Source organism: Pseudomyrmex gracilis, unplaced genomic scaffold (genome assembly GCF_002006095.1).
Source record: "Pseudomyrmex gracilis isolate BER0280 unplaced genomic scaffold, ASM200609v1 scaffold_6, whole genome shotgun sequence".
Classification (NCBI taxonomy): Eukaryota; Metazoa; Arthropoda; class Insecta; order Hymenoptera; family Formicidae; genus Pseudomyrmex; species Pseudomyrmex gracilis.
Genome location: NW_018020590.1, coordinates 761,608 through 788,050, shown reverse-complemented (window position 1 = coordinate 788,050; position 26,443 = coordinate 761,608). Strand labels below are relative to the sequence as shown.

General features: G+C 42.4%; 2 protein-coding genes and 1 long non-coding RNA gene across 5 annotated transcripts in view; 2 read left to right on the top strand and 1 right to left on the bottom strand.

The window, feature by feature from the left end:
* Positions 1-13,059, top strand: part of LOC109858837 (protein groucho) — a 40,454-nt gene extending 27,395 nt beyond the window's left edge. Inside the window, exons 9-15 of the mRNA XM_020436489.1 lie at positions 8,956-9,009; positions 9,393-9,584; positions 10,206-10,424; positions 10,950-11,017; positions 11,208-11,486; positions 11,693-12,296; positions 12,450-13,059. Of these exons, the coding sequence (XP_020292078.1) occupies positions 8,956-9,009; positions 9,393-9,584; positions 10,206-10,424; positions 10,950-11,017; positions 11,208-11,486; positions 11,693-12,296; positions 12,450-12,557 (1,524 nt within the window). The 3' untranslated portion in view covers positions 12,558-13,059. The remainder of the gene's footprint in view (positions 1-8,955; positions 9,010-9,392; positions 9,585-10,205; positions 10,425-10,949; positions 11,018-11,207; positions 11,487-11,692; positions 12,297-12,449) is intronic.
* A 29-nt stretch (positions 13,060-13,088) lies between these two features.
* LOC109859016 lies at positions 13,089-17,634 on the top strand. The gene is made up of 2 exons (XR_002250663.1): positions 13,089-15,942; positions 16,774-17,634. It is a non-coding gene; the product is annotated as an uncharacterized LOC109859016 (long non-coding RNA).
* Positions 16,159-24,692, bottom strand: LOC109858986 (integrator complex subunit 3). 3 transcript variants are annotated; one of them, XM_020436774.1, is made up of 10 exons: positions 24,274-24,692; positions 23,106-23,707; positions 22,471-23,032; positions 22,188-22,383; positions 20,572-20,740; positions 19,940-20,482; positions 19,768-19,861; positions 19,323-19,690; positions 18,655-19,231; positions 16,159-18,468 (listed from the first exon to the last, which is right to left on the bottom strand). In XM_020436774.1, the coding sequence occupies exons 1-10, from the start codon at positions 24,346-24,348 to the stop codon at positions 18,394-18,396; spliced, it is 3,261 nt and encodes a 1,086-aa protein (XP_020292363.1). In that variant the 5' UTR covers positions 24,349-24,692; the 3' UTR covers positions 16,159-18,393. The 3 variants fall into 3 exon arrangements, with proteins under 3 accessions (XP_020292363.1, XP_020292373.1, XP_020292382.1); XM_020436784.1 differs by having other exon boundaries at positions 20,572-20,737; XM_020436793.1 differs by having other exon boundaries at positions 20,572-20,713; positions 24,274-24,691.
* Between the last annotated feature and the right edge of the window lie 1,751 nt (positions 24,693-26,443).

Sequence of the window (26,443 nt, the reverse complement as noted above, 5' to 3'; positions counted from 1 at the left end):
TCCCGGCGACGAAAAGAAAAGCGGTCGACGCGGATGCTCCCGCAGCGTTTTTATGAACTGTGCTCCGCGAAATAACGCGTACGTTAAAGTGTAAAATAAGATTAACGATGGCAAATACATATGTTTATCTCTTCGATGAATTGCATATTTTTTTTTTTTTTTTTTTTTTTATACACGTAACGTGTATTAAAAATCTCTGCCATCTCTATTATATAAATGTAAAATAAAAGTCACGGAAATTGCAACACGCATCTCGAGAAAGAAAAGAAAGCAAGACAGCAGCAGTTACCACATCAAGAATTTATCTTTTTTTTTGCGCGCTTAATTATTATATTATATTTTACTATTTTTATGACAAGAAATTCTCTCTGGTTACAACATTACACGTTTCTCGAATAAAACGCGGACGCAAAATAAAGTAGAAGAATCTTAACAATCTGTTGCACGAGTTTCGCGATGTATGACACATATGTGACGCTTGACGAAAAGGGCGGGTGCAAATTGCGATAATTATTCGAAAATTATTAACACGCGTTTGTTCGCACTCAGCCCGCGTATCAACGCGAACTGTGACCGTAACACCGGAAAAACAACCGTGGCAGAAGTCAAAGAAACGCCTGCGAATTGACGTGCGCTCGCAATCGCGCACTTTTGTGCACGCGTTGGTGCGCTTTGGCGCCTTCCCGTCACACGCGCACGCACGTACGCACGCACGCACACATTCGTATACGCGCACACGTCAAAACGAGGCCCACTCGACGTCGACGACGAAACGCATACGTACACGTGCACGAGGAGCACTTGGGATACCTAAAGCGGAAATTCGAGGTGTGTACGTGGTTGCGAGTGTATCTGCCGCGGCGCCTTGGGGCAGAGAAAGGGGGCAGAGGGGGACGGAGAAACGGAAAGGGGGGGCAGGAGTACGGGCAGAGGGGTGCTATAGGAGGCCGAGGCGGTTGCTCGGGGAGTTGGGGTGGCGTGCAGGGTGGTATGATGACAAAACATTCGCTCTGAGCTTCCGCGGGGCATCGGGACGCGGGGGGTGGCTCGATGTACAGCCGAAGGGGGTCGGTGGCGGCGGGGTAAAGGGGGAGCTAGGTTAGGTTCGCGGCTGCTCTCGGGGGCATGGCGCGGGGGGTGGCCGCGGGAGTGTGGGGAAACGTGAGCGCCGGGCGGAAAGAGACCCCCATCCACCAGCTTCACCCTCACCCTCGTCCTCCTGCCTCTTCGTCCTCCTCTACCTCTTCTGTAAGCGAGGTGAGGTTGTACGGTCGGCTCGCGTCGTTCGTGTGAAACGCGCGTGTACGTGTGTATCTCGCGCACGGACGCGTATGGTCGCGCGCGGTTGTGTACACGAGTGTTACTACTCCGTGTACTACCCTCGGCGAGTGTGTGGAGAACGGGCGAAGAGAGGGAAAGGGAGAGAGGGCGAGAAAAAGAGAGACGAGAAACAGATAGATGGTTAGATAGAGCGAGAAAGGGAGAAAGAAAGAGAGCGCGCGGCGACGAGGCGAGGAGGTTTATATCCATCATTTTGTATTTCTCGCAGACATAAAAATCTATACCATCGCCAACCCCTCCTCCTCCCCCCGTCCGCCCACCGCCGGCAACAGCAGCGGCAGCCGTACACCGCGCCACACCACACCACGCCACGCTGTTTCGCTTCGCGCCAGAGCTTCGCGTCCCTTCGCCGCGACCGACCAACGCTTTCACCACCCATCCGAGGCACCTTCACTCCCGCTCCTCTCGCGACCTGCTCTCCCCCGCCCTCACACCCGTATCTCGTCTCTCTTCCCATCGCTCGCGCCCTACGTCAGAGCCGAAGCCTGGTTGTGCATCGGGAGAAAGATATGTATATATACATACGTATATGTATATATATTTCTCTCCGCGCGCTTCACCTGCACCACTGGATGGATGGATGGATAGAGTTGGGGTGGGCTCGGGTGAAGCGAGGGAGTGCAAATATCGTATTTATTGTATGACGGGTCCGCGTATCTCGAGCTGACGCCTCTTCCCACTTTTGCGAGACCCATCGCGAGCAAGGGAGCAAACGCTCTCCTCTCTTCTCTCTCTTCTCTTTCTCCGAACTTGCTCTCTTACTCGCGTCGTCGATCACCGCCTTCTCCCCTGGCGATGCTTCCTCTCTTTGTGCGTGCGTGCGCGTTTTACACCTTTCGAGAACGCTTCTTCCGCTCTTTATAACGCTCGGGACACACTCGGACCACCCTCGGGCCAGGGCCTTTGCCGAGGGTGTCGCGTCAAGAGAACGACGAAAAGGGAACGACGTCGTCGCTCTGACTCTTTGTAGGTGCAATCGTTTGACGACGAGGATCGAGTTATCATTGGCATTCTTCTTCACCTCCCTTTCCTCCTCTTCCTCCTTCTGCTCCACCTCCTTCTCTCGCTCGCCGGAGGTAATTATGAATACTGTTCAAAGCGAGGCGGGCAATAAGGACGCGCTGATTGAACGTTTAATAGGAGGTTTAATATCGCGCGCTCTCGGTGCCGCGCGTTCGCGCGCTGCTTGGCATAACAACAAGTGGATTTACGACGACTACTCGGCGAGCCGCGGGCACAGCGGAGACGCGAATATTTCGTTGCTTGTTGGTCGCGCAAGCACCACTCGAACGATCGCATCGCGCGCTTTGTTGCGCGAACCGGCTGTAATTCGCTTTTGTCATACGAGTCGAGGTGGCGAGATAACCCCTCCCCGCGGTTCCCTTTCACGCGGTGCCGCACGTAAAGTAATTATCGGACAAACGTACCGATATCTTGGCACAAGACTGATCGTAGAAATGATAGTTTATCACGCAACGAGATGTGACACGCGTCAAAGAGAGAATGTCAACGTAACGTGTGTATCGCGGATATTCGGTTTTTCGTCTTCGAGCTAAAGCACATATGAGATCGCAGCTTTTTCATTTCAACGTGTATCGTCGCAACACATTCCGAGATGAAAATATTGAAAATTGCGTGTAACGTCATAAATGCATTACTCACATAGAATATACAACAAAGTTAAATTGCAAGATGCAACACGCCGCGATATCTGCGGCCGACTTGCGCGTCGTGTCGTGAAAACGACTCTCGTCGCAAGAGACACGGGGCGCTTTTAGCGAAACGCCAACGCCCCATACATGCTCCCGAAACGCGAGGGGCGGACGAGGAGCGGGTTGGCGGTAAGAGCGGAGGGAAAAGGAGGGTCTGTGTTGTGGATGTCAGAAGCAAATGTGCTTTCGGCGCGGAAGGAGCTTAAGGAGCCCGTAAATTTCCACGCCGTAGAAAAACGACATGCACGAGCCTGTTGAAATCCTCTCGCCGAGCAGAAGGTCCTCCCTCTTCTTCCTCCTCCTCCTCCTTCGTTCTTCTCACACCCTCTTTCGAATTCTATATCTCTCTCTTTTTTTTCTTCTTGCTCGTTTTCCTTTTATTTATTTTTCTTTCCGCTACCGCTGTCTCTCTTCTTTCTCTTTCTCTCCTCCTCGTGCCATTCTTTGTTCTCGTGGTGCAAGGCTATTAGCCATTTTCGAATTTAATTTTCGCATTCAACGGCAACGCCGAAAAACATTTATGGACTGTAAAAACAAAAATATCGACGACGTGGAAGGTGCGAATCGTGATCCTAAAATAAGAAACCCGAAAATAGAGAAAGAAAAGAGTTCGGCGATGAGACGTATGCGCGTCTGACCGCAAAATTGACGGAGAGACGAGTGTTACTGCCGAGCGATCTTTGTGGGACGTAAAACGTCGCGCGATGCCACGACGATAGACATCAAGTTGCCGGTGGCGAGACGTCGAGGCGCGACGCGCGACGTCTCGAAATACTCTCTAATCGAACGCTCGCCTCTGGCTATCCGGTGTTATGCCGCGTTAAGGATATTTGAACTTGTTACAACGGCAGTATGTGCCGCGCGTTCTGCATGTCGAAAGATAAAAGCGTTTAAAAGCGTATTTATAATGGAACATTTTGCTTTGTGCAGCATTTCTTTCTGGTGGCGCGTGGCTCACGTACATTTTATTATAATGTATGCGTTATATTTTATAAAGTAAATAAAACTTGGAATAAACACTTTATTCTGCTATATTCCACATATTAAAGAGGAAATTCTGTAAGCAGAAAAATATATGAAAGTTCGCTATATTAAAATAATTTTTAACAAATATTCTTTGTTATCTGTTCCAAGTGTACGTCTGATCTTGACTAAATTTGTGTGTATGAGTAATAATGCGTAGTAAATTTTTTTATGCCATTTAATGTAAGTGATCAAGTGATCTTGATAATTACTGGAAAAACTTGTAATAAAGGTCGTATTATAAGTTCGATGTTTACTATGAAAAAAAAAAACATACATTCATCAATCCTCGCGCTAGCGTATCAACATCGCGTTGCTTGTATCGTAAAACTCTCGCGAGTCGATAAATGTTGCCATCGGCGCGCGTACCGCGATTAATGAATCATAATTGGTGGCAACGGGGAATCGCGCGAAAGTGAGAGAAAAGGGAGGGGGTCGTCGGAGGAGATGGAAAGGCGGAAATGCAATGGGAAAGTGGAAAACGGAGAAAGCGAGAGAAGGTGGCGGAATAAAAGGGTGGAGAGGCCGCAATGAGCTGAGCTTTTCCACGCTTCCCCTAATTACATTTTCATACGAACCGTTTCCCCTTTATTTTCTCCTCCGTCCTGCGACCATTTTTCCCGGAGCTAAACCTCTTCTCTCCCGCCGACCCCGTTCACTTCGTCAACTGACTGCTACCCTTTCCTTCCGTTTCTTCGCTTGCGACTCTCGTCGCTCTTCTTTGCATCCTCGGGTGACCCTTCCACTCGCGTTACTCGCGCCTTTCCGCGCGTTGGAAAAACGCTTTAATATGTTTTCGCCGCTCGTCGTCGCCGGGCGCGACGCGAGGGGAGAAAAAACGATATGGGCGGGAAAACAAAGAGAAATATCCACCTTCTCCGAAGTAGTCGCAGTCTCGAAACGCGTCAATTTCCGGACTCGAGTACAAGTCTCGCATTAAGGACGCATTAAGGAGCGTATTCAGCAAAGCCCCGAGTATTCTCCTGAAAACGGACTCTCTGTGAGACGGATACCCGAGTTCTAAAGTCCGAAGTCCCGAGATTACCGTTGCTCCGGTGAAGAGATGTACGTGCCGGAGTCCGTCGCTGATTCTCAGCCAGTTCGATGTCAGCTTTTCTCGACGATAAAATCATCACCTCTAATATTGCTCAACTTTAATATTTTTAAAACATCGTCCGATATTGCGCGCGCGCGCGCGTGTGTATGTGTGTGAAGAGAGAGAAAAGTGAGGAAAAATACATTACAGCTCTCTTTCTTCTTTTTTTTTTTTTTTTTTTTTTTTTTTGGTTTTTTTTTATTTCTCGTCTTTACACCAGACGTTTCTGACCTACCGCTATGTTAGCGACAAGGCAAGTTTTGACGTCGTCGTGAGTGGAACTCTTCGTTTTCTCATTCCTTCATGTATACTCTTCGCGTGCGACATAATCGCTTTAATACGTTTCCACCGCGTGCTCGCTTTAAAATACAAAAGCGGTCTCGCCCCCGCAAAAAGTTATGCGACAATGTTTACTGACGCCTCGTCGCCTCGAACCGAAAGAATATGCAGAATATTTTACGACACATTGTTTTTAACATCGAAAACTATCTAAAGAGGAAAAAAACTAGAATCTAATTATCCTTCTGGAATTTTGTGAAGCGTTTAAATGAAATACCACGTTTGTTTTTTTTCCACGGGATTTTTTTTTTTTTTATTTTTTTTTTTGGGATAAATTCGATTTTCAAAGTTGTATGCTTTCTAAATTATCGCGCGATAAACAGTTTCGCGAAATTGAAAAAGTAATCGGATTTGCATGGGAATTTGTTTACGAGGAGATGTTTCGCAGTGAAAGGGCAGCAGAGCTTAAATTTCGATATGTAAATGATACCTTGCTCTTCGTCATATATTTATCATCGATTGACGAGCGCGAGGGATCTTGCATGCGGGCGCGCAACAGCCAGAAAAGCACTCGTATGGTCGAGTAAATTCCATTCCTGTCCGAGAGTAGACACATTGCCTTTCCCATCCGTAGCCACTCGCTTAACTTTGCGAAAGTCAGCAGCAGCAGGAGAACTAGAAAGAGAAGGAAGAAATAGAGTCGGCGGGTTGAGGGAACGACGGGGGAACACGAAAAGCCTTCGATTCTTCTTTCGCTCTCGTGCGTTTGTTTACAGAGGACCCCGATAGAAGGCGGCTGGCGCGGAACGAGGGTACGGGACCGTGGAAAAGGAGTGGCGGGGACAGAAAGGGAGGGAAAGAGGGAAAAAAGATCCGGGGCGAAGGGACCGTAACAGAAAAGCACGAAGAGTGGAGAGCGCGAAGGGCGAGGTAAAGTGAGTCTCGGGAGAAAGAACGAGTCACGAGGTTGATCGTAAGGAAGAAGAAGAAGGAAGAGGACGAAGGGAGCAAAAAAAAAAAAAGGATTCGAGGATTCTCGAGGCGAAGAGTCGAGTGGTTGGGTGGTCGAATAATAGAGCTGCCCTTAATACCGTCATCCCCGCGCTATCCCCGGGTTAAACGAGGGAAGAGGTTGGCGGAGGAAGCGGCAGTGCGACGTGGCGGAAGAGAGAGAGAGGAAGGGAAGGGAATTGGGGGTGGCACGGAAGCGAAGGACGAGGAGGCTGTGAGACGAAACGGGTGGAGAGAAACCGGGAGGGAGGAAGGGGGGTCAGGATGGCTCGCTCGTGGTTCGTGTGCCGTCGCCGTCGGGTGGGAACCAGGAGAACGGAATAGAAGGGATGATAACATTTGTATCATATTTAACGCTAGAACGAGCGGGTTAAGGGGTGGAAGACAGCCTCCACCCGACAGCCTTCTTCTTCCTCGTCGTCTCCTTCGGTCTTCTCTCCTGCTCTTCTTGGTCACCCTTCGGTCTTCACCTCCCCTGGTCTTTCTCACTCGCGGCCGCGCTTCTCCGTCACCCCCGAGCGCCACCTTGCCTCCCCTTTCCTTCCTCCCGCTCGCCACTCCGAGTAATATACCACTGAAATCAATACCACCACACTGCCTTCTCTATTTACCCAGGCTCATCATCCGTACACAAATTTATTGCGTGTCCCTAACAGCTCGCAACATTCCTCCCCTCGCGTTGCGCGCCAAGGATATATCGCGCGGCCAGATTGCGATTTCGGTCCCGGCTAATGTCACGCGCTCCATTTAACGCGCCGACGATCGTTTCTTCTCTCTCCCGGATATCTACCCGGCCATTTCTCGACAAAAAGTCTTTCCGATTATCCCCGTCCGACTGCTTCTTTTTTGAAAAAAGTGTCGACTTCTACGTCGCAGTTTTTCACATCTCGAATCAAATAATGCAACAAAATTATGGAAATACCATCTGTGCATCATTTTTAGTTTCTCGATCGTCAAACATTTCGCAGCTCAATGATCCGAGAAAGTCTTTGTTTATCTTATTTACACACAAGCATTCGTTAAAAAAGGTTAAGCAAATGTAAACTTGTATTCAGTTTTTGTCACACGCGCACACACACACACACATCTTTAATTAAATTTTCAATTTTATTAATTAGTTCACTAAGGGAGATTTCAATTTTGCTCTCTCTTTAAACACGACGGTTTTTTTCCCGTTGAAACAGTCTAATGTAATTTATGCGCGCGCTGGGACGCCGGGGATAAGATCACGTTAGGCGGAGCGCGCTATTTAGCGGGAGAAATTTTTTAAATTTACTCGCCTTTTTTAGCTGAATTATTTTAAAATGTCGCGCGCGCGACGCGCACAGGTGGTTTCGTACTCGCTCTGTCACACGCTCACCCGGGCATCACCTTCGCGCATACATACATACCTACGTGCGTTACACGTAGCCACGTACGAGATGCGTCGCGCATTGACGGCACGTTATATACGTTGCGAGATATTACGTCATTAGGCGGGCAATGCCACACACTATCGCATGCCCTGCTTTGAGCTCGTTACGTGCCACGTCCTGCGAGTGAGAGAAAACGCAATGCCAGCGGCGGGGAGGGATGGGAGAGGAGGGGCTTTTCGCTTGTACGAAGTGAAAGATAACCGATAAGTAGTGTTACGAGATAAATGCCACATAAATTAGCTTGGTGTATATAGTACGCGATATGTACGCACACACACTGCGCCGCGTCACGTACATACACGTAAAATTGCGGAAATAATAACGGCGCTGGTTATAGATATAAACTGACGACGTGTGCGAGATAAACGTTACACAAGAGGTGGTAGCCGCAAATTGTTTCGCGAATAATTAAGCGCATAGGTGATTTTAATAAGCAATTTTTTCTAATTACTCGTGCGAGCTGTCTCGAATTGGACTTCGAGCGATAGAGAACGTTTCCCCCGCGGGGAATAGGTTGTTCTTCCGGAATTTCTATAGAAATCTCGTTGTGTGTCGCGAACATTTCGACAAGTATTTTTACACGTGGTGAAAAAGCGATGGGGATAAAAATAAAAATGTTCGAGGGTGACTTTTATCTCTAACACAGATAAAGAAATATTTCAAAACTTTGTCGGAGATACAACAATTTTCATACAACTCGAATCGGTTCTGAAACTGTTCTCGGAAGGAGTTCTGGTTTTTACATCGAGATTCCGAAGGTAAATCTCTAATCTTGACAAATGATCGTATCGCGGAGCTCATTAGTTGTCCCTAGCAGTTCGCTGTTAACTTAGAACACAATCGGAGCGTTGCACGAGCGTGCGAGGTATCTGGATTAATAATGCATCTTTGAGGGCGCATCCACCAGTGCGGCGCGCGCGCGAGCGTGAATATGGGTCGAGTTGCTCGTCTACTTGCACGAAGGTGCATCAAAAGCTCGTTGATATACCGAGCAGTCGCCCGGTTCGGGTAGACCTGCCACCGACACGACGAAGCATCATCGTTATCATGGTCTTACATATCGTTTCGAACTTTTCAGGAGAGCGACGCTGAGAAGAGCGATCAGGACTTGGTTGTCGACGTAGCGAACGAGGTAAAAACAAAGAAAAAAAAATAAATGCAGTATATTTCACGATTTTATTCAAAACGTTTTTAATTTTTGAAAAATGCTTACACTTGTTTTTGTTATAATTACAGTTTTATCTGTGCATATAGAATTAAAATAAATTAAATAATGAATCTCGTTGTGGAAACAACAAATGTGAATATAATAAATTAATAAAGTCATTGCTAGTCACCTTGTTTTGCTCAATTGAAGGTGCTTTTTTTGGAAATTGTTTTGTTTATGTAACAGCTCGAGTCTTTGCCTGCTGCGTTTAATTGTAATTAACTTTGTGATAACACAAGTTTATAAAGTCTGTTATTACATACATTTGATGAGAAAAACAACGTTTATGGTGATTCTATTTCAAAAAGGAGGCGTCGTCACCGCACGCGAACGGAGAGCACTCGGATCCACGTGAGAACGGCACCCTAGAGAAGTTGGGCGCACCTGGTCATGTTGGCGGACCGGCATCCGGCGCGGGTTCGGCATCCGTAAAGGACAGGCCGCCGTCGCGAAGCGGTAGCTCATCCGCCCGCAGTACACCGTCTCTGAAAAGTAAAGATGTAAGATCTCGCGGAGAGTAAGCTTATTCGGCGCTGCGACCCGGTTCAGTCGTGACTTTGTCGCCCATATATTCATTCATTTTATATATATATACATACTATGTATATATATATCGAAATCTTTTTCTTCTTAGCAAAGAATAACATGTTTAACGTACATAAGGACGCCAGACGTTCTTCTCAAAATCCTCGTTTTTTCAAAACTAATTTTTAATTAGACGAAAAAGAATTCGAAAAAAAAAAAAAAAAAAAAAAAAAACAATTCAGTGAAAAATGCGAAATAAGTTTTACCTTAAATTCGCGTAACAAATGCTGTGTAACTAAGACGCATCTGGCGACCTTACATAAAGATATCGTAACATCTCGCGCGACAATGGACCGACCAAATTCTCGTCGATTCAAGGCGAGGAAGCGCGCATTGTTTATTCGATCCGTTCAAGCAGCGGCTCTACCGCTGCGATGGAAAAACAGAACAGATATGAGAAAAAGCGAGGAAAAATAGAATATCGGCTGGCATTAGATCATCGCAATTCGCGGTTGATGTTGTCGAATTTGGTGCGATTTGCGACACAAGTGAGCGTCTGGAAAAAAAATGGGTGCAAAACACGGTGCGTTCGCCAGGTCGACAAGCCGGGTACACCTGTGGCGGCGGCGAGGGGCTCGCGCAGTTGTACGCCAACTATGGGCGGCATCCCTGGGCCCTTGGCATCGCGGGTCTATCATCCGCCATCGTCGCAGCAAACGCCACCGCAGGGTTATCAGGGCTTGCCATCCCGCGGCAATGAGCCGCCGCAGTCGCCCTCGCCATACAGCAACTTGCCATACGCGAGGCCCTCTATGGTGATTCACCCCGTAACTCCTTAGCTCTTTAACTTACCGCGCTCTTTCATTCATTCATTAATTAATGTTAGTTTACGTAATTAGGAGATAAACATTCGCGCGCGATATGAGAACATCGCATGTAGTTATATAAATTAATTTTGAACCGCAATTGTCTTAATAATTGTAGGATAACTTCTGGATTACTGATAAAACTTTTGTTTTTGTTTTGTGTGTTCGAGTACTGTTGATATGTATAAGGTAGCTCTTGCAAATTGCGATGTTGTGTGTTAAAATTGAAAAAAAAAAAAAAGTCTTAAGATTATAAAGCGTAACAAGTTTCTTGCGAAATTTGTGCACTTATTAAAATCTGACTTATTCTCTGTTCTTATTCATATAATAAATGACTCTTGTATTTAAGGTCGTTTATTTCGCAGTTACACAAACCGAACGAATACATACGTATATATACAGATATATTTCTACTTATCACAATATTTTTATCTCTACTTATCATAATCTTTAATTGTCATATTTTTTTCACAGCTCGGTTTCGATAGTCACGTGAAAATATCCGCGAGTAATGGACTGAGCAACATCGCAGGCGGCAAACCGTACGTAATTTTATGATTTTTATTACATGCATAAAAAAGATCCCTTAAGAGATTCCTTATTATCCCAAACCTCAGAATTCAAGGCACATGACTTTAGATCAGATCCGCATCCGCTCCTATTCGGATATAATCTATTGGTGCTGTGAACACTTCTATTAATATTTGCGATTAATATCTGTTCGTCCCACAGTGCGTATTCCTATCACATGAACGGCGAGGGCCAACTGCAACCCGTACCATTCCCCATGGATGCTCTAATAGGACCGGGCATACCGCGTCACGCGCGCCAGCTTAATTCTCTGACTCACGGCGAAGTGGTGTGCGCCGTTACGATCTCGAATCCGACCAAGTACGTTTATACCGGCGGCAAGGGATGCGTCAAGGTTTGGGATATCAGCCAGAGCATCGGCACTACCAGCGTAAAACCGGTTTCGCAGCTAGATTGCTTGCAACGTGACAATTACATTAGGTGAGCGGAGCGTTGTACGTCGCCGAGACATGTGCGAGACGCCCTTGTTATTTACATAAATTTTTCAGAAACAATTTTTTTCGAGAGATATTTTTTTTTTCTATATTTTATCAGTGTTAAATGATTTCTCTTCTAACTCGTACTTGTATTTTATTTTAGCAAAAAGAAATTCGACAAAACAACGAGTTTTTGAACGGATGTTTCAGATCTGTTAAACTGCTACCTGACGGCAGGACTCTTATAGTCGGCGGAGAGGCCAGTCAGTTAAGCATTTGGGACTTGGCCAGTCCAACACCCAGGATCAAGGCGGAGTTGACCTCGTCAGCGCCCGCTTGTTACGCGCTCGCAATTTCGCCAGATTCGAAAGTCTGTTTTAGCTGTTGCAGCGACGGGAACATTGCTGTGTGGGATTTGCAAAATCAGACATTGGTGAGGCAGTTTCAGGGTCACACAGACGGCGCGTCTTGCATCGATATCTCTGCCGACGGGTCCAAGTTGTGGACCGGCGGTCTGGATAACACCGTGCGCTCCTGGGACCTTCGCGAAGGCAGGCAGCTTCAGCAGCACGACTTCACTTCGCAAATATTCTCTCTCGGTTATTGTCCTACTGGCGAGTGGCTGGCCGTTGGAATGGAAAACTCGAATGTGGAAGTGCTTCACGCAACCAAGTCTGACAAGTACCAGTTGCATCTGCATGACTCCTGCGTGCTGTCGCTGCGTTTTGCCTCATGCGGCAAATGGTTTGTTTCCACCGGCAAGGATAACTTGCTGAACGCGTGGCGCACGCCATACGGTGCTTCAATATTTCAGGCAAGTATTCAAACACGACAAATTAAATTTTTTTTCCATATTTTCTCAAAATATAAATCACACATCAAGTTTGTTGTATGTGATTAATTTAAAAAGCGGCGTCCAGCTGCTGTATGCAAAAGTATTTTGCGAATTGTGTGTCGAAATTTACAGTCTAAGGAGTCGTCGTCAGTGCTGAGTTGCGACATTTCCGCGGATGATAGGTACATCGTGACTGGATCCGGTGATAAGAAGGCCAGTGTATACGAAGTGATTTACTAAGCCTATTTCCAATAAAGAGAGAGACTTGCCTTCCCTCCCCCCTCTTGGTAACGTTAAGATCACAAACTTTTGTGTACTCTCTTCTCTTTTTTCAAAGAAGAGAAACGTGAGAGGTTCCCGAAATCGGGACTCTCGGCAGCCTTAGGACCTTAGACTGCGCGATTCAAAACTGTGTACATATTTCACGTACGCGAATCTATATTGTAACGCAGAACCAGCGCAGCTTTGCACTTTAGAGGCGCCGGTTGTGACGTTCAAGCCTACCGCGTTATAATTTTTTTTATATAAAGTTTATTTACCCCTACAATTTAATACACGAATAACTGCTTTATGGCTCTGTGCGTTTTGTTTTAATTTTTAGTCATTTGTCTTGTTTCCTAATTTGTTTAACTTCTAGTTTATAGGCAGATGATACTCGAGCTCAGCTTGAGCAAAAAATAAATTTATTAATTTATATACAAAATAATATAATTGAAATATAATGTGTAATAAAATATTTAATATTTTTTATATGTAAAATTAGATGTGTGCATGTTTATAAAATATGTAAAAACTTAATTTTACTTAACTCTACAAAAAATATTAAGAGAGAAAATAAAGGCCAATTAAAAACTGGAAATTAGTCTTTTATTATAAAAGCATGTAATAATTAATATATACTTCCGAACACATAGAGTGGAATTCTGTACGATACGCGTCATAATTTCGAGCCAGTACTGTTCCCTCGACTGATGACACGCAGTTAAAAATAAAGAAATTAAGAAACGAGAAAAGCAGGAAAGACAATAGGAACGAACGCCAGAGTCAGCGTACTAAAGTGCAAAACTGCGTCGGCTCTGTATGTAACGGAATCACGCTAGAAGAATGAGAAATGTGTGTGTGTATGTGTGCGTGCGTGCGTGTGAACGAGGATCAGCGATATGTATATTAATTTCGCGTGTGCGTGTTCCGATTTCGCGCACGATTACATATAACGTGCGATCACGCGCGGACAGGACTTCTATTTGTCGCGTGTATACAACGAGCGAACGCGTTGAAGCGGGACGATTTACTGGAACGGTCCGCGTACGCACTAAAAGCAAACGAGAAGAGCCTTCGCAAACGGTGATGTTAGACATATATGATTTTGTAGCTACGTAGAATTATTAACGCGCCTAAGGCGGACGGCCGATATATCGAGGTCAAGATTCAAGTCTCGCCGATCTGCGAAAGTTGCACCGCGCTTTTTAGCACAAAAACGGACGGAAAAATTTAAGAAAAAATACAAAAAGTGTTTTCTCTAAATTACATTTTAGAAACATATAAAATGTACGCCGTCTCATGATGTTGCTTCAGGACTTGCGGTTGTGTTAGTTCAGGTTTTGTATATCGTTAAAATAGAACATCACAAAAAAAGACAAATTCGCTATGAACAATCAGTATTAAGCTGGGGTGCCGTGTACACGGAGCGAGCGAATAACGAACAAACGCGGAGAATTGAATTCCAATCGCATTGATCTATTCGGCCAGTTGACTAATCAAATGTTCGCATTCGCTGTTCGTGCGCTGTTCGTTGTGAAGATCGTTAGATTTTCGTATTCCGTTTGATGATATCTGATCACGATGAGACAAAAGTTGTCGTCGTGCGCTACATCGGGTGTCCAACAATGTGCCCATCATTGTACGATGCGAGACAACGGTATATCTCGGATCCGTCTTCTGATCCTGTCGGTGTCAGTATCAATGTCAAGCTACTGTCGCTGTTCGGGATGGTTCACGGCATAAATTAGTTTATAAATAAATATGATATTGTTGCGCGTGGTATGTGATGTGTGTGTGTGTGTGTGTGTGTGTGCGGATGCGTGCGTGCATGAGTGCGTGCGTATCGTGAGTAAAACGATACGTGTAATAATTTCTACGTGATACAGTACATATACGCATGGGACGACGAATGACACACGAATCCCTGTACAGAATCCTTGTACATATTCGACGATTGTGATTAATGATTAAATAACGTCGCCGTTTTTAACGTGCGGCAGACTCGGACTCTTTAAATATACCTAATGTAAAGTACAACCCCGTGCACAATCGAAACAAAACTATTTCTCTACTTTAATTAAAAACGACACATAACGCGCGGAGATCAATGTAGAGGCGTGTATGAATATTTCGTCATTCCTAATATTGGTTAAATGTCGATTTTTCAGTGTACTAAGAACGGGACGTCTTTTAACACACATCAACACTCGCGTTGCACAAAATTACGAATTTACAATCTTGTCGAAGCATATATTTGATTAGTCGATGAATAATTAGCCGATCATGTAAAGTGTAACAAGATGAAAAACAGATTTCAGAATTTCTCTGCTTTCGATTGATCTTCGCACACACACCAATTAGCCGATTTGAAATTTTTGTCGACAGACAGACGAGTGCGAATTATAATTAAATGCAATCAACGAAGTGAATAAATTTGTGAAATTACACACAAGGTCCTTTATATTCTGTGTCCCCGATGTAAGATATTATTCGATATCGAGATTTTCTGATTTCCGAGAAAAGCACGTAGCTATGTTTTATTTACGCTTGGTGACGTTTAAATTGTACTCTCGCAATTCTCGTCTCGCTGACGGATATACGGCAAACGGACAAAAAACAATTTGATTAATGCATTATTATGTATGTAAGAAAAGATATGTCACGTAATTAATAATGACGTATCCGAAAATTTCTCGAGAAAATAAAATATGGATCTAATTCCACATCGCATTCCCCGCCGCTGCATTTTTAGCAATAATAATAATTAGTGACAACAACACACAGTTTACGTCATGATTTTTCTTTATTGTCTCGCATCAAAGCTGGATTTTCCCGAATCTTTCTCGGTATGTGATGAAGATTTACATGTGTGTGTGTGTGTGTGTGTGTGTGTGTGACAAAAGAAAATAAAAGCGGTTCTTTTTTTTTTAAATGAATCTTACGCGGTTTTTTGTAAAACATTCTGTTATGTGTCGAAATTTGCAATTGAGTGACTCGTACATTAGAGGATGTACAATGCAAACAGCAATTATACTCAATGAGTCGGTGAACAAAATGTTATTCGTCCAGTCAACGTATAGATAACCGTTAATTTTTTTTTTTTTTTTTTTTTACTTTGACCGATGAAACAAGCATTACATCGCACGCGAATAACGCGATTACAGTTTCGTCGTGAAAGAGTTGGAGATGAAGACAGAGATAGTTGTTTATCAGTTGGCACGCACACGAACGTACACATGTACATATGTTTTAGTTGTCGTTTCAGCGAGACAATTTGTCGCTAGTATCGAATCTGCGAGATTATCATCTTGACATTCACTAATCCCGGAAGGAAGAAGGAGACTCTCGAGAGAAGAAGAAAAAAGTAAGTACGGGATATCACAAGTTTGCTTCCAGTAATTTTCGATGTATTTACATTTCATTTATGTAATCCATGTGTACAAGATCGTTAAAAACATTAAATGTTTATGCTCGCGTTATGTGATAATAATCTATCCATGTATTTACATGTTTCTTCCATGTGTACAAGATCGTTAAAAACATTAATTAATGTTTACAGATTTGCTTTTCTGTCTTATTACCCTTTTTTTTTTTGCTCTCGTTGCCTCTTGCATGCACTAAACTTTCGTTCTCTCTCTCTCTTTCTCTCTCGCTAAATCATATCTCGTCGTTTTGAATGTTTTCCTGATGTGCCGCTATTGCGTTTTATGTACAAGTAGAAAAACTTTTAACGTTTGTTTTTTTTTTTTATCGTTTGTTTTTTTGTTTATCGTTCACGAGTCATTACAAACGGGTATCGTACAGAACAATCTTTGATATACAAAGAGTGTTCTGACAGACGTATGCGCATTTATGTTATCCGATTATCGACGTGATTTCGCGCTTGCAACGTCAAGATAAAATCAAGGGAGCGAGAAAGGAGGCATGGAGAATGCTGAGAATAGAGTTTCGTAAAAACGTAAAATATCTCGCAATTTCGCGCCTCATCGTATACTACGTACTAAATAATAACACGCATTCACGCAACCACATATTCTCTCATCGCGCGCGTCTTATCTCATTACACACACGTATATATACACATATAATCTAGAAAATACATAACGTAGCCTACATTTAGATTAACCAATTTTACAGGAAATGTACATTATAAGTGAATGGTGATACTCCGCAACCGTTGCTTTTTCTTTTACAGATCCTTAAAGAACATTTTCCTTTCTTTCTTCTACTCTTAGAAGGTCATCTCGCGCGTGCGGTTCGAAATTCTCGGGAGAGACCACACGATGTCGCGCATGCAGTGTGTGTGTGATAATGAAATAAAAAAACAATGAACAATCAATCATCAAATCTGAATGCTTTTAAAGAGCGAACGTATTTGTACAATAATAAGATTTGTATCGCGCTCACGATAATTTTTCCAAATTAATTAATTTAAACCTTACATATACCTACATACTCTACAAATACACGAGATGTAAAAAATAATGTACAAAAAATGTACAATATATAAGTCATATGTCACAATTTACAATCGCAACAAATCGTTTTATTAAAACTCTAATAACAAAAAAAAAAAAAAAAGAATTTATTTTGGTGTTAAATTATTTATCTAACATTTCAATGCTAACAGCCTTCCTTTATACGCAGAATATTATAAAACACGTATTGCTACGCGTTGACTCTTGAACAGAGATGATTGTGCTTACCAAGCGCGCAGATTGAAACCGAATACATTCGTTCGGTCATAAAACTATAACGCTCTCACCGGAATGGTGTGATGTCCGTGGAGTAAAATGCTGCAATTCTTAAGCGAATGAACAAATCGTAAAATTATAAAATTGTTGCTTACGAAGCAAACATAAAAATCTGAGTTAGTTTTTATGTAAACTGCAATCTTGCACTAATGTGAGACAAAGGCAAGGATTGTAGTTTTAGTCGTAAGTTCTTACGAGAGTTTGAAAAATCTTATAATTTTTTTGTCAGGAGAATTGCAGCATTATCTCTATCTTTTCCGATGAAAGGTTTCCAACTCCAAAAAAAAAAAAAAAAAAAAAAAGTAAGATAACAATCGATACAAATTACGTTCAGAGTTATGGCAATGGATGTCTAATCGCGGCGGAGCTTCATAAAGAAAGGAAAAATGCGTTTTTTTCTTAAACAGTAATCAAATTCTCGTTACTTTATTAAAAAGAAAAAAACTTGTAAAGTGCAAAAAGATATATTATAACTGTACATTGCCGTACTCCTTACATGGTTTTGCTTCCCACTTTCATATTCGCGAAGAAAGTTATCGTTAAATGATTTCAAGATACTCTTTGACTAGCTTTTGCTTTTTGGTAACTTTGTTTGACAGATGCGCGCACACGGTAGCCCGTTGACCGCGATTATTTCGAGGTGAGAAAAACAGAAAAATAGGATAATTATTAATTGACGTACCGTATTGATCAACTTGTATCTGTCATGTTTACCGGAAAAAGCAATAACCAGTATTCACATGTAAAAACGCGGAACGAGAGGTTCGTATTTACAACGATACGATCAAGTAATTTGTTTACGTCAAGTTTTGCTTCTTTTTGTTTAACAAAATTTAACAATAACAATCTGGCAATTTTTCCGTTGCTCCGAACAACATTCACGAAACATTATTTTCTCAATATACATGTACACCTCTTTCCGCGTTCGTTCTTAACGTACATTATATTTACAAATCGCGTTAGAGACATATCTATTTATGTGTATCATATTATCTTACTATCCTTAAGGCTAATTTAGTTTTCCGCACATGGTCCATGTGACATGTGAAGACACTGGGTGGTCAGTCGCTGTCCGAGCCTACTGGATTGATCTTTTTCCTTTTCTTTCCTTGCTTTGGATTTACGATCTCTTCCTCCTGTTATTGACAAGAAAAATTATTATCTTAATTATTCATTATTATTATTAATTATTCATTATTATTATTGTATGATATGTAAGTATTTCAAGGAGTCTGAATATATTATGTATTTTTGAAGTTTTTTCAAGAATCTTATATATGTTATGGGTAAACAAATACATAAATAAACAATAAAGAACTTACTTCACTGCTAGAGGTACTATACACATGATACCGTGGCAGAGGTCTCTTCAAGTTGGATCTTTCTCTTGTGTTAGCACCCGTTTTTCTATGACCGCCCTTACCACCGGCCGCGCCCCCTCCTGAGGATGCTGTAGTATGTTTTCTCGCGGAGCTACTCGCTGGTGGCGGTGGTGGTTCATTCTCCTCATTTACTTCGGCAAGCGCGAAAAGATCACCGTAGCTCTTTCTCAACGAGTCACTGCTCGCGGCTTGCGCCTGCTGTAACGCTCTTTGCATCCCCTCCAAATGATACAGCTGCAGTTCCTCCGAAGAGGTACAGTGTTGGCGCAGCTGATCCAAGTGGCCTAGAACTTGTTCGCCAGTGGGTGGACCGGCCTGTTGTTGATTTTGCTTGCCTCCAGAACGTTTCCGTTTATTCGGACTGGTGGCGGGATATCGAGTGCTGAGTAACGTCGCGAGCAACTCACCGAGTTTTTCTTCGTAATTGCGACACCAGTATTGTAACGCGGATACGACAAACAAATCACCGTCGACGTTCTGTCGAGCAAGTAGTTGTCGTAAAAGATCCAAAGTTGGTCTGTAATAATAAAAAAAAAAGAAAAACATAATTCATGACATTATTTTTATAAACTTTTTGAATAATCTATAATGTACTGCTTGTTACTTACTTTTCGTGTTTAAGCATCAACAAAATTTGCGTGAGCGCCTCCGCGTGATTGCGAAACTGTAGCTTCGGTAAAACAGATAACACCCACTCGATAGGAAAATCGTGCGCAACTATGAGCTGCCAAAAACACACTTGCTCGAAAGACTCCCAATTTAAACTAGCAGTCAATAACGATGTGAACGACTCTCTCTTTATCATCTTCAAATGTCCTTGCATTATCTGACAAACTAGGTCTTGCAACTGGCACCAGTCTACGGTAGATACTATCAGATGTAACAACTGGACGTTTCCGAGAGTAATATTTTGAAATCCCATGTACACATCAGGTACGAGATAGCACAACATGAATATATTATCTTCGTGGCAAAGCTGTAACAAATAAATATATTATGTATACACATTAAGCAAAACTGTGCTATACAGCATTCCTGTTATTGGAAGTGTACCTTCAAGTCTGATATAAGACATGTTTCCAATTTTTTGTCTCGTTGCGAGCAAAAGTCTTTGTACACTGACGCTTTGACATCATTTAATACATTACTGAAATCAAAATCAGATAAGAATTAGTGCGTTCATATGTTTACTGATAATCATATTTATTCATATTTTCATACTAACCTCGGTTCGCCTTCTCGTTTTTCCTCTTCTCTGCCCCAGACTTTGAGAAAATAAAGAAGAAGATAGCCTATCCTCGGTTGAACAGATTGCATTTCCGCTAATATTCTGGCCAAAAGCTTCCGCCTGTTGTCCTCCTCTTTACATAATTGAAATTGATTCCTGAACATTACGAACAGGGGCGTACTGATGCTATCCGCTAGCGCTTCCTCGTTCAAATCTGACGGAAAGATCTGCGCAGTGATTTGCGACGATAAGATGGTCGATATGCAGGATGCCAATGGAGATATTGTCTCGGCGTCTATCTCGTCGTCCACCACCATTTGTACTATCCTTTCCATCGTTTGGCATTTCGCCTCATTGTCAGTTTCTGTGTGTAACGCTTCTAGACTAGTTCTCAATTCCTCCGGTTCCAATATCAGACGTAAGTGCAACGAGATATCCTCCTTCTTTAAGATACAATTTGCGTTCTTTTGATCGTTTTTCAGTTTCACTGTAGATAATGGCAAGTCCTCGTCCTCTTCATCCTCCACCTTTGTCACAATTCTAAAACACAAGTGACACATTTTTTGTAAAACAAACCAAGTAATTTAAAATATTACGTATTTAAATATCTATACAGTAAAAAAAATAACCTGAGAGGAGACTCTTCCTCTTCGTCACTGAATGCCGGTTCTGAATCTTGCGCCACATGATTGTTCTCTATGGTGAAATTTGCGTTCGAGTTTTCGGTTATATTTCCTGGATTATGCTCCTTGTTGAGCTCTTCCATTTTACCTGAATATTTCAGAACCTTATTACCTGCTTAAGGAGATGATGTAAAAAGTTAGTAAGCTGTAATTGTGCTTTAAGCTGAAAGTAGTGAATTGATAGCTTTAAAAAAAAAAAAAACTTGGGGAAGAAGACTACGTGCAAGTGCTTCAAGCGCGTTAAAACGTCGTCAGAGTTTTAACAACAGGAAACGAAAAAGCAACCATTACAGATATATGCAATATAGCCAATTGCTTAACACCGAATGTTTCTGTATACCACATTGCAAGTGTGTGTGTGTGTGCATACTGCATTACGGTGATTGGTTTTTCTCTTTCTCTTTTTCTCTCTCTTCTCGATTTTTCAATCTACTCAAGCTTCTAAAATTAAGATTAAGGTATTCGATCTTATATTTAAGATCATCCCTAAGAAACCGCTATAATTAGATGTTGAATAAGAAAATTTATTTTTTGTTGCTGGCAAAAATGATCGCATTTAGCAGAATGCAACACATACGTTGTGATATTTATTTTTGTTAGATATTACCACCGATGAGGGACAAACACTTAATACAGTCAAACCTCGATAACTCGAATCTCTATAACTCGAAAACCTCTATAGAACGAAAATTTTGTTCATTCCCTTGCGTTCCGCAAAAAGGAAAAACAAACTTCGATAAGTCGAAACCTCTATAACTTGACGATTTTAGTTTTTCCCTTGAGATGCGAGTTATCGAGGTTCGACTGTACTATTTATCAATTAAGAGATACGAAAGATACGGTTCGTCATTCTACAAATGTTTCAATAGCTCATCTTGTTTTTATCGTTATCACTACTATTTATTACTATTTGAAACATTTGTATTTTTTTTGTAAAGCGATTGTATTCTGGGGATCCTTAGTAGTTAACAACAGACAGATCATGCTAAGCATTCGAACACTAATGTAAAAACAACTTATGATGCAACTCTCAACTGTACTATTTTATATTAGCAAGTATTCTAATACAAAAATGAATTTTCTAAATGTAATATATCTGAAAAGCTTGTGGCTCATTGTTTTTCTATATACAATGCAAAGTTACAAAATATGCCATAATATAAATAAGAAAATACAAAAAAAAAAAGTAAAATTAATATAAACGAATGCAAGTAAAATGTTTAACACAACAAATACAAAATGCAGTATAAGTTTTTTTTAGTTTATGAAAGTTTTTTTCAACAAATCTAAAAAGTAGTACGATTTGTAAAAATAATACTCAAATAATGAAAGATGGGGCATTCAAGTCCGACAATAGACGAATGTCAATAGATAGGTAGATGGATAAACGATAGATCGCGCGTTGAATGTGTAAGAATAAAAAAATTATATAATTTACTTATATTATACTTAAGTACGTAACACAAACATCTAACGTCAGACTTAAATGTTTTTCTTATTTGGAAAGTTTAACATATAGTATATTACAATTAAGAGGATAATACAAGGAGTAATAAAGTTACCAGGTTCTGTATTTGGTGGCAGACAAAATTCTTTAAACGTTTCCCGTATTTTACTTCGCAGTTCCCGATCTAATTTCGGACTGTCAAATAATGGGTATAAACTAGGCAGAACTCGCTTTTCTAAAATTTGTCGCAGCGATGAAAATATGCCGTTTCTCACTTTATCCGTCAACAGAGGATAAAAGTTAGGAATTATCTGTAAACACAAATCGTATATTTTATTATGTTCAAGTTTTACGACAAAAAGTTAGTGTGTAAATCGAATTCTGTCAGTATTAATTACCCTGCATAAAAAATCTAGAAGTGTGGCAGTGACAGGCGGATGAGACCTCATTGAGTTGTGCATTACAAGAATCGCTGGCTCGATGTTCATGATGTTGTCCTTGTCGCCTTCGAAAAACAACCAGTCGTAGAACAAGGCTAACTTTGCGTTGCTGGCAGCCACAGTGGAGGTGCATGTCGTAAATAACCAGCCTATCACCGCCCATCGTGGTATGATGTCAGAACACAGTAGCTCGTTCGTGGGATGTATTACTCCGACGATGAAGCGAATAAGATCGCACCTCAACGACTGAGATTCAGGCGTTGCCAGATACTGTCTCTGAAACCAGTCCTGATAGCGTTTGTGGTTACCAAACCGGACCATACTCGTCAGAAAGACAAGTTTTCTCTCCATGTCTGGCGTCAAACGTGATTGTAAAAATCTTCTAGAGGTTCTGGTCTGCAATAGCTGCAGTACTCCGCTGAAATTTGGACAGAGACTTTTTGGATTGAGCAGTATGTCTTTCCATAGGAGCTCGAATTCTGGTATTCTCGCGACATTCTGAAGTAAACGCACCAAGTCCCTGGAAGTATAATATCGATTAGCTTGTTCATCATTTAATTACGTTAAGAACTTGTTTATGCAGACGTGTGTACCTTCCAATAACTAAGCAATCTGACATTCGTTCTCTTATCAGAGACACTGTGAAACCTACTTCCTTCTGTCGCAGACCAGCCAAATGAGGCCCATTGTGATCTTCTATTAACCGTAAATATGTATACACAATTGACGCTACTAAAAATGGATATTTATCCAACCACGCTCGATTCTCTTGAAAAATATCTAAAAGGGCATCAACTAGAAATAAGTTTCTTGGCGAGATATCCCCGCCTGCTGCGTGCCTTAACAAACTCAAACAAAGATTGTCCACATTGGTTATACTAGTCCTTATCATTTCTCTTAGCAACCATAGCAACTGACTTCTGGTGACGTCGTTAAATCTCAAATATTTCTCTAATACTAATTGATTCAAATAAGCCAGCACACCGGCAAGACCATCTCGAGTGATCAGTGCTAAATCTCTGTAAATCTTCGCAGCATTTTGCGGATCGGTCAAAATTCCTACTAATAATCCCAAGGAAACTTCTTCGTGTCCTTCTTTGTCCTTGCATACGGCGTTGTTCAAGGTATCGTGGACCTCCTTCTCTGAGAGTCCCGCTGTTAATGATTGCAGCATTGAGTGACATCTTCCCAATTTCTGAAAGCATTTCACATTATGTTATGTCTTGATTCCATTGAATGTATAATAAGAAGAGTAAAAAAAAAAAAAAGGATATTTAAAAAAAATCTAAATTTTAATTTGATTTTGTGAGAAACACCTCTGTTGAAGTGCACAAAGAAACATTCCGCGAAAAAAACAAAAAAATTTACTTGTGTTAAAACACTACATATATTTAAGTTACATTCTCAATCGTGTAAAACTGAATGTAAAGATGTTCCAGCTGTTTTTTTGTAGAATACAAAGAAGCAAACAAGATGAATACAGAGACGAGTAACTCAGCGATTTTCAAAGTCGAAGAAAGTAAAAATTGCAGATCCCACTCTTAAAAGTTGTGCGCACTTGGGTTTTCCCGCGTTCGGAATGACAACAACACGAAGAATCCATCGGGGCAAGGTGTCGGAATAAAAATTTGTATTTCGCGCGGAAACTCGGGGTTTTGCAAGTGGCGCCGCATCTTTACCAACGTGCGCGACCGTCGCAACAATGGCGGAGGCCCTTGCACCCGATACGTATCCAGTGACCATTTCAAATATTTATGTTACCTCTTCGAAGTCATCCTTGTTCTCGATGCAGCTCGTGACGAATAGCCGGGACGTAGGAGTCTTCGGCTGCTCCATTGCTCGCTGGCTGCGCCGCGGCCGGCCCGTGAACGTTACTCGAGGCCCCTGTGAGCCCTAGCCCTCAGCCCTGTGCCCCTGGCTGCTATGCTCTTGTGCGTGCATCGTGATCGTCCTGGCTTGACTCGTTCACTCTATCTTACTCTCTTTCTCTCTCCCTCTTTCCCACTACGCCTTTCCCCCCCTCTCGCTTGCTCTTTCGCACGCTAGCTGCTCGGCTCGAGTTGCTCCCTCTGCCGCCCACTCCTCGTCACTATCTGCGCTGCGCGCAAAGCTTACACCGTGTTTATTCCTCACCGCTTCACTGTGCTTCCCTGCCTGTACGTAGCGCTCCGGTGCGATTGCGCATGATAGATGCTCTCGGTTCCCAGTCAGAGGGTCACAGAGAGAATTCTCCCCACCTTGCGCGCGAGCTCCCCCATCGGCCGGCCGATCGACCAATCGGACCTCGTCAGCCCGTGTACCTGATGCCTTTAGGTAGGGATGCGTTAGAAAAGGCATACGACTGGCTCAGGGGCGGTTTGTCAGGGAGACGAACAAAACACGCGCCCCGCTGTTCTTCAAACCCTCAACCGTGTACTGTCATGTGACCGCGTACTGTCACGTGTTTACACTGATGACAGGAGATTTTCAGGTTTGTCAAAATCTTGAATAATTTTTCGTGTCAATTGGCTCACACATTTAAACAATAAGAACGAGAGATTGTAATTTTGTTCAAGTTCATTTGTTGGTACACGTACAATCTAAAAGTAATTAACGGAATGTTTTGTTTGACACATAGAAATATCGCGTAATGACGTTTCAATCGGAGCGCTGTGAGAACGAAAATTGTTATTTTTATAATTTGTTTTTACACTTTTTGGGAGTTTTTACAATCTCCCAAACCGCGCACATCCTCGCGCGCGACTTTTTCGCCCTCCGAGAAATTTTTTTTACCGATCGGTCATCCGGCGGATACACGAAGCGGATAACGGAAAGCATATCTTTATGCTGGATTACGTTTTGCCTCTCTTTTACGCCGTGATGCAGGTAAGCTTTGTGCAATTTACTACGGAGTGCAACTATGAACGAGCTATAAGAGCTCGGCTTGACTCCGCATTAGCTTCACGCGTTATTAATACGTACGTTGGAACATTGTAATGAGGCACGCGGAAAACTTTCGTATAGTTTCCGACCGATGCGGTTGATACGAACTCTGCTCTTAATGTGCAAGAGGAAATAGTTGCGACATAATTAAAACTCGCTCGATCATTACAATGCGGAAATGTTCGGAAAATTGCGCGCGCGATATGTGTTCGTAGATGAATATTGCGGAGGAGGAGGAGGTTACAACGAAGGTTTGTAGAGTAATCAGTAACATATAATAATTACACACACACACACACACGTATGTTAGTGAAAATTTAAATACTAATTTATATAATTAAGCTGTATGTAAGTATATAGCTAATTACATGACGAAAAGCCACACTCTGTTCTGTTGCAATTAGTTTGTTTTTCCTCCGCATAGCTCTCATATTTTACATAGTGTGAAAATTAAATATCTTTTTACAAATTTTATTTTCAAACACTTGACTTTATTTTCTCTTAAATACCGCTCTTGTACAAAATATCAGTTTTTCGCAGAATTGAAATAAACAGTCATATTTTGTGCAAGTTTATTGAATTTATCTGTGAAATAAGACAAGCAATCAATACCACACAACTATAATAAATATATAACGCGCTTGTCATCACATGACTTAAATTTTTAGGTGTCAAAGAGCGAGACTATTTTGTTGGTTTATGCCGATCCTGTCACACGTTGCCTGCGCGCATGAGCGCGCACTTGCGCAGATGCGTTTGACGACGACGAGCCCATCGCGGCGAGCAGCAGCTTCCAATTCGCATGGGCGTCCATGAGCGTCCATAGAGTATTCGCAAAAGGTACGCGATCTTTCGTTTTCGCGAGCGTTTTTTCCCGCAACATTGACGTGTCTCGTTCCCGACGGGAACGCGAACTTCGATTTTCCGACCTCGAGCTTGCTCTCGGCCGCCCTCGTTGAAGATCGCGTTTCACCAGTTAGGTGTCCCGTTCGACACCTAACCCTCTCGA